The sequence below is a fragment of the Anabrus simplex genome, chromosome 8 (genome assembly GCF_040414725.1).
Source record: "Anabrus simplex isolate iqAnaSimp1 chromosome 8, ASM4041472v1, whole genome shotgun sequence".
Classification (NCBI taxonomy): domain Eukaryota; kingdom Metazoa; phylum Arthropoda; class Insecta; order Orthoptera; family Tettigoniidae; genus Anabrus; species Anabrus simplex.
This window is the reverse complement of record NC_090272.1, coordinates 23,647,056-23,661,429: the sequence shown is the minus strand read 5'-3', so window position 1 is coordinate 23,661,429 and position 14,374 is coordinate 23,647,056. Positions and strand designations below refer to the sequence as shown.

The 14,374-nt window shown below is 40.2% G+C and overlaps 1 protein-coding gene across 6 annotated transcripts in view; it reads left to right on the top strand.

Annotated features, from left to right (window-relative positions):
* LOC136879228 (serine/threonine-protein kinase dyf-5) overlaps positions 1 to 14,374 on the top strand; it is a 243,609-nt gene that overhangs the window by 119,282 nt on the left and 109,953 nt on the right. For all 6 annotated transcript variants that reach the window (XM_068228783.1, XM_067153032.2, XM_068228780.1 and 3 more), the window contains exon 6: positions 3,547 to 3,718. In XM_068228783.1, coding sequence (XP_068084884.1) covers positions 3,547 to 3,718 — 172 coding nt within the window. The remainder of the gene's footprint in view (positions 1 to 3,546; positions 3,719 to 14,374) is intronic.

Below are 14,374 nucleotides of genomic sequence, written 5' to 3'. Positions count from 1 at the left end.
GTTCACGCGTGTTTTCATGTCCAACAATAATAATAATAATAATAATAATAATAATTTTCTTTTTTTTACGAAGGACTGTGGAAAATCTTTCGAAGGCTCCGCACTCCACAAGTGTGTGGGATTCTTACCCACTAAAAACCATACATACTTTTCCCACGATGTGTATAATAATAATAATAATAATAATAATAATAATAATAATAATAATAATAATAATAATAATAATAATGATGGTGATGATGATAATGCCGATTTGTCTGGCACGCTCTATTGTCAGGTCATGATGTCATGTTCCAAGATGCTCGAGCTCTTACCCACACTAGACACTACAGGTCCAGGATTATACGGGAAGCTGTGGAAATACATAGAAATCCTAACAGTTTCAACAGGGACACTGGCTATCAATTAAGTAACACCTGGTTGCCACCCATTAAGGATTTACATACATAGTTCCCTTCCCTGTCCCTTCACTGTTGTTATTTCATCTCGGTGTTTTCCAAATTCGTACGTTCCTCATCGCCAAATGTTTCATCCCAGGCTTGTGTCAATGTCATACACCTGTCAATGTCATATGTTACATACACATGTTATGTGACCCTCGTAGACTGATTCTGATGTTTCGGTCAGCTTCCGCTTCGAACGCTAGCGCTGTGCCACATCTAGGGAGCCATCTGGTGACGAATGAACGTACCATTTCCACTTCTTTTATAACGTCTAAATTTTAAAAAGTCTTTGTTTAAGAAGCCTTTCTCGTGGACAGTCGAGATTTCCTTCTGATGACGCAGGGCACAGTTCTCAATGAAAATGAAATAATAAATAAGGTAGTTCAACCTATTAATTGCTGACATATGTACTCCTCCGGTTAGATAAGCTCAAATTTATGTGTGTGTGTTCTAATGATAGATTATATGACTTCACAGATTTAGAATGAAAGTGTAGTGAGGCAACAGTCTGCAATCATCTCTCAAGTAGTCGATTTATACTGTATAATTATTGAGATATGGATCCCGGACCTTGTACAAGTAAAGGAAATCCTACGCATGCATACAGCACATGGATAAGTGAATAGATTATTACAGAAATTGTGAACGATTCAGATTTTGATCTGTATGAAAGTGATCGTGAAGAAGAAAATGAAAACTATCGAACTTTTCTAGTGAATTAGAAATTCAAGTGTGTGAACAAGGATATCAGAATGGACCAATATTGTAGCCTAAGTTTCTTTCCAATGCTCAAGGTAAGCATTTTTTATTTGATTTTGTGGGATAGCCCACACTCTGTACAATATGTATATACATTTGTTAATTTATAATGCAAAAACTGACAGAACTGTGATTTTTTTCTGAGAGTCTAAATTACGCCGGCACAGGGTAGGGACACCATCTTGAAACGTCCGGGCTCATAGTGTTAAGACTTAGTCTTCATATATAGTTTAAAACATTCTCTAGTACTTTAAACATTGAATGTATGATGAACAGGGGAGATATAGGGGTGACTCTATCCACTGATTAAAAAAGTTTTGTTCCTTAAAAATTAAACATAACAATATGTCCGAACGTTCATTAAAAGGGTCTTAGAATGATCTTGTAACCTCAGTGTCCTCTTGTGTCACCATATCCTTTGACAAGTTTTTGATCATCTCAAATGTGATGAGACTTGTTGGACATCGTGTGGATTTAAAACTTCATTGAGCAGTTGTAGTGAGACATTATGTAATTGATTGTACTAGTATGGTTGTTGGTTTGCAACTCGATCTGCAACCAAGGAACAAAAATGGTAACATGATCAGCTACTACAAAAGTAACTTATGTTAGAATCGATGTGAACTTGCCCTTAATAACTGAAGTGTCCCTTTAATCTTTACTACCTTGGGAGTGGTATTACAGAACAAGCTCCAAACATTAGCCCAGTTACCTCAATCTCATAATAATAAATAATGGTGTATGGCCTCAGGAGAGGTCTGGTGCAGGTCTTTCAAGTTGACGCCCTATAGGTGGTGACCTGCGCATCAGTGAGGATGGTACGCTACCTAAGGTGAATTCTGATGTTGAAGACAACACAATCATCCAGCCCCTGAGCCAGAAGAATTAACCAATGAATGTTAAAAACCGGGCTGGGAATCAAGCCCAGGATCCCTTCGACCAAAGGTCAGTCATGGAGCTGGACAGTGAGAGTGGTGGTGGTGATTATTGTTTTAAGAAGAAGTACAAGTTGGTAACTATCCTCTGGACAGTGGGAGAGATGATGGTAGTGAGAATGATTTCTATTGTAGTATAAAGAGGTGCGAATGAGGGGATACACGCTGCCGGGAACGAGCTTGACGGTTGTGATATCAGGTGTGGTAAATGGAGGAGGATAGATTAAGTAGGAGAATTCAGTTTCAGCTGTGGAGGATAAGAGAAGCAGAGGGAGACCTAGGGGCAAAGGTTAGATTTGGTTTTAAACAATAAGTTAGGTGTACTGGTAGATGAGGCCACAGAAATTGTTGCACATAAAGGGAAGGTGCTTATTTGTTTACAGAGACTTGCAGACTAAATTCTGACAAGCATAGCACTCTGGATGATGTGCTATCCAGCATTTCTGAAAATTTGCTCATAAAAACATGAATACTACTGTTAATGCCAAATTTCTACTATCACCTTTGAAGTAGACACTGTGGACTTGAATACAGCGATTCCTATTTTTCCATTTTTGGAAGCACCCACAGATGTCTTCGGGCTTTAGAGTATTCAGCACCTCCTGCGATTTTGCTTGGATCTCTTCGGTGAAGTCGCTGCCCTTTGAATTGGAGTTTCATTTTAGAGAAGAGATAAAAGTTGCAGGGTTCGAGGTCATTGAGTAGTGGGGGAGGTGGGTGTGGAATGGTGGTCATGTTTTTTTTCTTTTTTTTTTTTTTCTTTCAGAAAGTTCGTCACAATCTGCGGGCGTATTATCCTGATGCAATAACCAGTTCCCGTTGTTGCACATGTCAGGCCGCATGTGCCTCACATCTTCCCTCAGTTGTCCCAAAACATCTTTGTAAAACTTTCTGTTGACAGTCTGATGTGGTGGAACGAACTCGTGCACAATCCTCGAATGTAAAAGAGAAAAAAATCAACATTGACTTGATGTTGCTGTGAACTTGATGTGCTTTTTTTGGGCCATGGAGAAGACTGGTGCTTTGTTTCAGGCTCAGAAACAAAATAGATTGCAGATTCTTTGCTCCTTAACATCAGAAATTTCAGAGTTCACAGAAGCACAAGAAAGTCGTTTAAAGGAAAGTATCAAAAGTTGCGCATGCATTTACGAGGGCGCCAGTTGACGGACTAATAGTTGAAACATATGCCAAAAGGCACCTAGTGTCAGAACTTCGTACCGTTACTTGCTGTCACAGGATATTCAAATTCTTGGAAATTTGGGGTAGCACCTCGTATTTAAAAAAGGGAAATACTTTTTCGAATTTGAGCTGCTAAATTCAGAATTTATCTTACAATTTTATTTCATACAGCATGCTTGTCCTGTCAATTACTGGACAGATTTCCACTGTGTGTTCATATTACATTTCAGGTATCGTGCTCCAGAAGTCCTGCTTCACTCAACCACCTATGGCAGTCCAATTGACCTGTGGGCTGTCGGCTGCATCATGGCAGAGCTCTACACCTTCAGACCACTCTTCCCTGGGAACAGCGAGATTGATGAGATATTCAAGATATGCTCCATTCTTGGAACTCCAGATAAGGTAACCTACTGTACATTATCAAGGATAGGAACTCATGCAAAGATGAATGCAATAACAGATTAAGTCATGTATTGAGAGATAGGAACAGAGGAACACATTGATAGGACAGTGTGCGGAGTGGGAGCAACAGGTATAGAACACCAAAAGGTCAAGGACAATCTTGACATTTTCATACACCGCCAGGCTCTCTCCTGATCAATCCCAGTTCCTCTCAGTCCCCAGTGAACTCTTTTAGCTTCTTAGCTTCATCGGCAGGGCGGGTATCATCTCTTCTTGACAGATCTTCAGTCAAATTTCTATAGAATACTTTTCCCGCCTTGTCAATACTTTACATATTTTAATATACCTAATTACCGTACATGTTTCAAGAGATTGACAGCAAGCAAGGAGCATGAACATGTTTCCATTGATGCTTTCACGGCCCGTACTTATAGACATGATACTGTATAGGCTTTTGGGCTTATGCCGTATCAAGAAAATAAGGTGGAATTCTTTATGTTTCGCAGAGAACTGTGCTCTGCGTCATCAGAAGAAATCTCGACTGTCCATGAGAAAGGCTTCTTAAACAATGACTCTTTAAATTTAGACATTATAATAGAAGTGGAAATGGTACGTTCATTCGCCACCAGATGGCTCCCAGGATGTGGCACAGCGCTAGCGTTTGAAGCGGAAGCTGACCGAACCATCAGAATCAGTCTAAGAGGTTCACATAACATGTGTACTTAACATATGACATTGGCACAAGCCTGGAATGAAACATCTGGCGATGAGCAACGTACAAATTTGGAAACACTGAGACGAAATAATGATAGTGAAGGGACAGGGAAGGGAAATACCTATGTAAATTCTTAATGGCTGGCAACCAGGTATTACTTAATTGATAGCCGGTGTCTCTGTTGAAATTGTTAGGATTTCTACGTATTTCCACAGCTTCCCATATAATCCTGGACCTGTAGTGTCTAGTGTGGGTAAGAGCTTAAGCAGTTTGCAACATGACATCATGACCCGACGATAGAGCGTGCTCAGCTATTGCCGATTTGTCTGGTTGGTTATCGTTCTACATTGCGATTTTATTTGACGTAAATAAATATCACACGAGAACACGTTCACTTGCTTTTATAAATTACTTTATTTATACTGTACGTCACAACACACAATTTTACACAGTCACAAATGACACGATATACAACACTCAATAGCGGAGTACCCTGAAGTCGATTCTGACAAGTACAGATATCAACAACACTGACGCACGCACTATAACATACTCTATTTCGAATTCACCACCCGACTCACTTGAGTCTAGTACTCAGACTCCACCTCGGAGCCCAACAGTCACTCCCAGTTCATCACTTGCCTGAGTCCCAAGAACCAAGATCTGCAAATTTAGAACTAAGAACTGCCTTCACTGACTGACAGCTCGATATTTATACCATTCGATCAACCATCTAGAATGATCGACTTCTGGAAGAGTTCTTACAACACTCTAATGAAACACACTCGAAACATCGATCAAGCAGCTAGTTGAATGGGTACTCGAATGTTCGCTTCCTATTTAATAACACACATGGAAATATCTACAACATTCGTAATGTCTCTACATGTATCTGGATAATAAAACCTTACAGTAAGTTTCCAGAACCCTTCATATATACCAAATTATAGTACAACATACGAACATTATTGAATTTTCTACCGCTTTCGACTCTATAGATTTTGAGGTTATAAACAATACATATTTGAGGTTATACAATTTTATACTACGTATTTATAGAGAAACCATGTACTAATCATATTTAACACTTAATAAAAGAATTTAGCATTAAATAAACTATAATTAAAATATATTCAACATAATAATTGAAGGTTTTACATCAGTTACGATGTCGTACCTACGACAATTATTCCCCCTAAAACCTTCAATATCTACCCTGAACATTCCTTACTCTAGGTCTTAAATAATATCTAGGTGTCCTTATATCTATTTCTCTCTCTCAGTCCTCACCATTCAGTTACACCACCTCAATCGCACTGTCTTCTCGTCGGCGTTGTTGAAGTCCACATATCGCAGCTAGGTAGTTCAATCGATGGCCACCACCTTCCCATGGGGGATCCTCTGGATCCGGCTGACGGTGTCCCTTTTCTCCGTAGCAATGATCCGCAGGTCCTCGCGTGGCAGTCGACACTCCACTGACTTTCCCCTTGGTCGTGCCTTTGTGTTCTGCCAGGATGTACGCGTCTTCGCAGTCCACCAGTGTGATGCACGGGAGAGGCTCGCACATCATGGTCTTTGTCCCATTGAGTCTCCTCTTTTTCTGGGGTGTTGACTTCAACGTTCCTACCGGCATGTGATTTTGTGCCGGAACTAGTGTCCTGGTTACTTGGCACCCTCGTTCGTCGGTTGTCGTCGCCACAAGGATCCCATCGTCCCATGGAGTTGTCATCTTCACGACGCCGGAGCTGCCCTCACTGCTTGCGGGCTTCACCCGTGTCTCCAGAGCTGTCATGCTTTCACACAGGGCACTCGGCTTTTCCGCTGGTCCTTGAACTACGGACTCCACCATCGTTACAATGATCCCGTCGTCCAGTGGAGTTGCCATCTTCACAACACCGGAGCCACCATCACTGCTTCCAGGCTTCACCCGTGTCTCCGGAGCTGTCGTACTTTCACACAGTGCACTCGCTGTTTTCGCTGGCCCTTGAACTGTGGACTCCACCGATGCTCGTACTTCATTGCCCAACGACTTGATTTGGTCCTTTATTCCTTGAGACTGGGCCTCAATTTTCCTCCCGATTTTTTCAGACTGGGCCTCGAATTTCCGCCTGAGTTTTTCGTATTGGGCCTCGATACCCTCGAGTTCTTCGGACTGGGCCTGAATCAACGCAGTTAGTTGTGCTAACATAGTGCTTACCCGGTCGTTGGTTTCTTCCTCCGAGGTGACTTCGAAGTCGAAACTGTCTGGGTCCTCTCCGTTGTCTCTCAAATCCTGGCGCAGCATCTCTTGTAAGTTCGCTTTTCTTCCAGCCGTCGGTAAACCTCGGGATGCCATCGCCACGGTCAATTGTTCAATCTTCATTGCTGAGTCTTGAAGTGTCCTGTCATGGTCGCCAATTTATCGTTCTACGTTGCGATTTTATTTGACGTAAATAAATATCACACGAGAACACGTTCACTTCCTTTTATAAATTACTTTATTTACACTGTACGTCACAACACACAATTTTACACAGTCGCAAATGACACGATATACAACACTCAATAGCGGAGTACCCTGAAATCGATTCTGACAAGTACAGATATCAACAACACGGACGCGTACACTGTAACATACTCTATTTCGAATTCACCGCCCGACTCACTTGAGTCTAGTACTCAGACTCCACCTCGGAGCCCAACAGTCACTCCCAGTCCATCACTTGCCTGAGTCCCAAGAACCAAGATCTGCAAATTTAGAACTAAGAACTGCCTTCACTGACTGATAGCTCGATATTTATACCATTCGATCAACCATCTAGAATGATCAACTTCTGGAAGAGTTCTTACAACACTCTAATGAAACACACTCGAAACATCGATCAAGCAGCTAGTCGAATGGGTACTCGAATGTTCATTTCCTATTTAATAACACACATGGAAATATCTACAACATTTGTAATGTCTCTACATGTATCTGGATAATAAAACCTTACAGTAAGTTTCCAGAACCCTTCATATATACCAAATTATAGTACAACATACGAACATTATGGAATTTTCTACCGCTTTCGACTCTATAGATTTTGAGGTTATAAACAATACATATTTGAGGTTATACAATTTTATACTACATATTTACATGGAAACCATATACTAATCATATTTAACACTTAATAAAAGAATTTAGCATTAAATAAACTATAATTAAAATATAATCAACATAATAATTGAAGGTTCTACGTCAGTTACGATGTCGTACCTACGACATGGTTGAGACAAATATTACGTTCATGTTCCTTGATATGGGTACCAATGGACCAGCATGTTTGGCCAATGTATACCTTACTGCAAGTACAGGGAATTTCGTATACCCCAGGCTGTAAAAGTGGGGACAATTTGTCCGTAGTTTTACTCAGACTGTGAGCAATTTTAGTGGCGGTGCCAAACACGGTTTTTATATTGTGTTTGCGGAGGACCTTGGCAATTCGATCTGTGGTGTTGTGAATGTAAGGCAAGTAGGCAGTTCCCTTCACTTGTTCCTTCTGTGAGCTTTGCTTGGTCGTTTCTCTGGGATGCAGGGCTCTGTGAATCTGAAAATCGCTGTAACCATTACCCTTGAACGCGACTTTGAGCGTGTCCATCTCCACCTTGATATTTGATGGCTCACAAATTCGTCTTGTCCTCTTGGCGAGTGTCATGAGAATTCCTTGTTTTTGTGCTGGATGGTAGTGAGAATCTGCATGAAGATAGTGATTTATATGGGTAGGCTTACGATAGACGGTATGTCCTAAGGAACCATCCGGTTTCTTTCTTACTAGAACATCAAAGAAAGGAAGGCATCTGTCCGACTCCATCTCCATAGTGAATTTTATTGAAGGATGTTGCTGATTTAGGTGGTTTAGAAATACATGAAGTTTCTCAGGACCTTCTGTCCAGACCACAAATGCATCATCAACATACCTCCACCATATCATAGGTTTGATGGGCGCCGAAGCAATAGCCTCCTCCTCAAAATGCTCCATAAAGAAATTAGCCACTACGGGTAAAAGTGGACTTCACATAGCCACTCCGTCCATCTGTTCGTAAAAATTCCCACCTCACAAGAAATAGCTGAAAGTCATGCAGTGGTAAAATAGCTTAGCAATGTCCTCAGGGAACAGGTGTTCAATGAGAGACATGACCGAGTCAATCGGCACTTTAGTGAACAAGGACTCCACATCGAAACTCGCCAAAATGCATTGGGTTGAAGGGTTATGGTTGTCAGCTTGTTGACGAAATACCGAGAGTCCTTGACATATGATTCAGTACGTCCTATGTGTGGCTGAAGCAGTTTGCTCAGGTATTTAGCTAGAGCATATGTAGGAGAACCTATCGAACTAGCAATAGGTCTGAGGGGAACATCTGTTTTATGGATCTTAGGCAGTCCATATAATCTAGGTGGCACTGCATCCCCCGGGGACAGATATTTAGCCTCGTTGTTTGGAATTGAAGATTGCTTTAAGAGCTTCACGGTGGTGTTGGACACATGAGTGGTGGGGTCACGCGAACTCAGTCTGTAAACAGACTCTGACAATATAGCCGAGATCCTTTTCTTATACTCGTCAGTGTCCATAACCACTGTCGCATTACTGTTATCAGCTGAGAGAATGGTCAGTTTGGAATTATCTCTAAGTTCCTTCAGCATTCTCCTTTCGCCTCTTGTAAAATTGGGCGCGGGTACAACGGCAGACCTTATGAGTCTCACACACTTCTGTCTTAACTCCTCAGCCTCATCCATAGGTAGTTTTGGATGGCTGCCTCAACGGAAGTAATCAACTCCTCAGTGGGAATTTTAGAGGGAGCGACAGCGAAATTAAGACCCCTAGCTAGAACTGTCGTTTGGTTCTCCTCCAAGGATCTCTTAGAAAGGTTGACGACAGTTTTACTAGCATCAGGGTTCGTGCGAGAGACCACCTCTTCCTGAGCTAGACGGAGGAACTTTGATTTCTGTTTGAATGACACCTGGTTGAATTTTCGTTTGGCCTGTATAGCAGTAATCCGATCGAAAGTCAGCCACAATTCCCGCAAGAGAGTGTTGCTTAACAGCAGGTCTAAACGAAACAACTCTCGGGAGAATGAATCCAGTTCCCTACGAGTGTAATGCACTCTCTCGATCACAAGAGCCTTGCTAGCGCGTTGATATATTCTCCTGGCCTTCGGAGTATTTAACGTGTGCTTCAGCTTCACACAGTTGGGAATGATGTGGTCCCTTCATCTCAGTATAAAGCACAAAGAAGAAAGAAGAATAGACTTCTTTCTCCTTAATTTGCTGAATTTTGAAGCCTTCTTAACACATGGGTGACGGGCCCCGAGAAATCTCGTAGTACGCTCGCCAGCGGTAGGTGACGGGCCCCGAGAAATCTCGGTTTTATTCACGACATTGTTTTCGGTCTTCCTGTGACATCTCTTGACCATATATTGAACTATTTCGAACTTGCACATTGAGTAGAATAAATCGTAGATGTGTATCTGCCACTTTTCTTTTATTCACGGCCTCTTTTATTCTTTGATTTAGTTTCGGAACGTCGGCTTTCTTTCAGCCAGTTCAGTCAATGACAAGATGGAGCGCCCGCGGAATACGGTGTTAGCTGACGACGATAAGAATTATATGCCGAAGATCGTTCAAATGGATATCGTGATAATGAATTAGTGGAAACTGAATGTGAGAGTGATAGTGGAATTGATATTCAAGCCTCTACACGCCGTAATTTACCTAGTGTGCTTATTTATTCAAGTGACTCAGACGACGACAAAGATGTAAACATTAATGATGTGTTGTTGAATTAACACGCATTTGCATACTTATCTTAGATATGTTGAAGTACTACTAGGGGTATTGGTTGAGTACTCATACCAACTTTAAAGATAAAATCTTGACTGGTTTAATATTTACGTACATTTTTATAATGAAGTGCACCATAGTATGCTTAGTAGAAAGATGTCCGGTCCACAGGGTATGTGACAAGCTCAAGCATCCGGTCAGCAATGTGTTAAAAGTATCCTCCCCATAGAGGTTTTTAATGTTGCCATTGATGCTTTTACGGCCCGTACTTTTAGACATGATACTGTATAGGCTTTTGGGCTTATGCTGTGTCAAGAAAATAAAGTGAAATTCTTTATGTTTCGCAGAGAACTGTGCTCTGCGTCATCAGAAGAAATCTCGACTGTCCACGAGAAAGGCTTCTTAAACAATGACTCTTTAACTTTAGATGTTATAATATAAGTGGAAAGGTATGTTCTCCACATTCACATTCACATTCACAACACCGTAGATAGAATTGCCAAGGTCCTTCGCAAACACAATATAAAAACCGTGCGTGGCATTGCCACTAAAATTGCTCACAGTCTGAGTAAAACCAGGACAAATTGTCCCTACTTTTACATCCTGGGGTATATGAAATTTCCTGTACTTGCTGTAAGGTATACGTCGGCCAAACATGCCGGTCCATTGGTATCTGTATCAAGGAACATGGACGTAATATTCGTCTCAACCAACCAGACAAATCAACAAGAGCTGAGCACGCTTTATTGTCAGATCATGATGTCATGTTCCAAAATGCCCGAGCTCTTACCCACACTAGACACTACAGGTCCAGGATTACATGGGAAGCTGTGGAAATAAGTAGAAATTCTAACAATTTCAATAGGGACACCGGCTATCAATTAAGTAATACCTGGTTGCCAACCGTTAAGAATTTACGTAGGTAGTTCCTTTCCCTGTCCCTTCACTACTGTTATTTTGTCTCAGTGTTTTCCAAATTCGTACGTTCCTCATCGCCAGATGTTTCATTCCAGGCTTGTGCCAATATCATACACCTGTCAATGTCATATGTTACGTACACATATTATGTGAACCTCTTATACTGATTCTGATGGTTTGGTCAGCTTCCGCTTCGAATACGAGCGCTGTGCCAATTTCTGGGAGCCATCTGGCGGCGAATGAACGTACCATTTCCACTTTTATTATAACGACTAAATTTAAAGAGTCATTGTTTAAGAAGCCTTTCTCGTGGACAGTCGAGATTTCTTCTGATGACGCAGAAGACAGTTGTCTGCAAAACGTAAAGAATTTCACCTTATTTTCTTGACATAGCATAAGCCCAAAAGCCTATACAGTATAATGTCTATAAGAACATGTTTGTTTGATTCATACTAGTGTATTAATATTTCGTTCATGTATAAATTTGGTAACCAGTTGAAACTGAAGAATTTGACGGTTAAAAGGGCTAGCAAGGTCATTATGTAACCAGCAGCATAGTAGCAGCTCGCCCTGTAAGGTCATTGACAGCAAGCGAGGACATATTATTTGGTTCAAACCAGTGTTATGTCATTTGAATTTGTGGATAAATTTAGTTGAAAATGAAGAATTGGTTAAAATGGCTAGCATGGTCGGACGGGATAAAAAGGAGGAAATTCCGATTTATATGAGAGGTCTCAGAAATATAGCAGACTTAAGGAAAAGAGAAATTTTCAAGAAGAGAGCAGAAAATATATTTAAGTTCAACATAGTGACTAAGTTAATAGGTGTAATTTATTTATTTACGAATCAAAACTTATTCTATTTCAAGTGTTTTATTAAATGACAATGTAAGTTTAGACACAAAGAAACATTTTATTTCTTTTTAGATGTATGTAAATAAGGATGTAAGTTCTAAGAGCAGAGTAGATTTAAAATTTTAGCATATGGTGACTAGTTTAATAGATTTTATTCATTTATGATTTGAAAATTTCTATTTTAAAGTCTGTAATAAATGACATAGTAAGTAAGTAAAAGTTGAAACACAAAGAAATATTTTAACAATTTCAAGATTTATATATAATTGTTCTGTTGATGAGTGTATTTGTACCAATGTACCAAGTCCAATGATTATTGATGTTTTTGGCACCGCTGAAGAAGAGAGTAGTTAGCTCTCAAAACATATACAGTAATTAAGTATAATAAAATATGTAAAGTATTGACAAGGCAGGAAAGTGTTCTATAGAAATTTGAATATAAGTCAATACGGACAGCATTAACCAACATGGTGAAAATAATCCAATCTTCAGTCTTAGTGTGGGAAATGTAGTTTAAGAAGAAAGCTGGATGAACACAGGAAAAGGAAAGAGCAAAAAGATACAGATTAGGATGGGTGGTAAAGGACCAGGAACAGAGGACAAGCACAAAGAAGTGAAAAGGTTCCCAAAGGAATGATACGAGGCATGTTTTTTAAGTAAGTACCATTTTGATGTAGAAAATAAAAGTAGTGCAATTTTTTTAAACATTTCTTTTTTTAGATGTAAGCCTGTTCCTTAAACTGCTTCTCAACATAAGTTCCATTTGTTATATCGTGAAACCAAGTTCTGAATTCCATTATCTCAGAAATCTGCCGCCTGATGTGCCAGCCACTGCCGCACGGTCGTTTTTAGGTCATCATCATCGTCGTAGCACTGACCTCCTAAATGCTTTTTCAAGTGCAGGAAAAGTGTTAGTCACTAGGTACTAGGTCAGGACTATACGAAGGATGATCAAATTGTCCCCAGCCAAATGAAGCGATGAGGTGTTGGGTTTAATTAGTTGTTTGAGGTAACGCATTGGGTGATGTGAATAAAAATGAGATGTTACTCGGAGACAAGTCTCGAAGGAGGATTGAGTCGGAAGTCACTTGCGAGACAGAACTCGTCATGTATGTGAATAAAGTTTGTTTCTCGCTAACGAGACTTGTCTCCTTCCGCTTGAGATGAGTCTCGCACACTGGCTTTGGTGTCTGTCAGCTGACGAGTGAATTAACAATTGGAGAGCTACAAAGAGTGGTTTTGTTGGAACAGATGAAAGTGATTTACAAGCGAAAAAGATTGAAAAGCGACAGTGTGTTCTCGAAAAAATAGAACAACTCATTTCAGTGCAAAAACAGGTTTTGCAACTGCAAATGGAAAATCTTTTACATGAAAGGGACAAAAGAGCAGAACAAACAAGTACAACCAAAATGGAACACCCACCAATATTTTTTTCATTTAGAATAGTTCTTGGCAGACTTTTCTTCTTCAGTTGTGTTTCACTTGGGAGCCTATTCTGCAAACTACATCTTTCGTATTAATCAATATTCAATAATCATTATAGTTATTATTTCACTTCTTTCTAGGCTTACATAAATGTAGTGGGTCGTACACTTGGTATACTTGCACCCCAGCTTGGGAACGACTGATGTACGGTTTCTTTTCTTGTAAATTTCCTTCAAGATAGTGTGTAAGAAGTTACATTGTATTTATCACATTTAGGAACCACATTCAAATGCATAATTTTCTGCGGTCATTGAATGTCACTCAAACACTTTTTAAACACGCTTTGTACTTCATTTTTCACGAATATGAAGAGTTTATTGATCATACCTCTGCATAGCTAGGGGTGTTTCTGAATATAATGTACTTTTTCTACAATTTGTTTTACGTCGCACCGACGATGGGATAGGTTTAGGAGTGAAATGGAAGCGACCGTGGCCTTAATTAAGGTACAGTCCCAGCATTTGCCTGGTGTGAAAATGGGAAAACACAGAAAACGATATTCAGGGTTGCAACAGTGGGGCTTGAACCCACTACCTCTCGGATGTAAGCTCACAGCCGCGCGCCCCTAACCGCACGGCCAACTCACCCGGTATATAATATACAACCAGTACCTATATACTGTTGCATAAACTGTCTAAATTTCAAACTTTAAAAACATAGAAATAATACAAAATGCTAACCATATACATAAACGAATATAACTAACAAGGGAGTTGTTTGATTTGGACCAGACAAATTGCAATGAAATTTACTAACATTATGAGCTAAGACATCCGGAACTCAATGGTGATAACCGTTCTACCGTGAAATAATATTTTCGTACCGGTATTTATTGACAGTAAGTTCTTGCTCCAGTTTTAAATGGAACTTGGTGTGTAGAT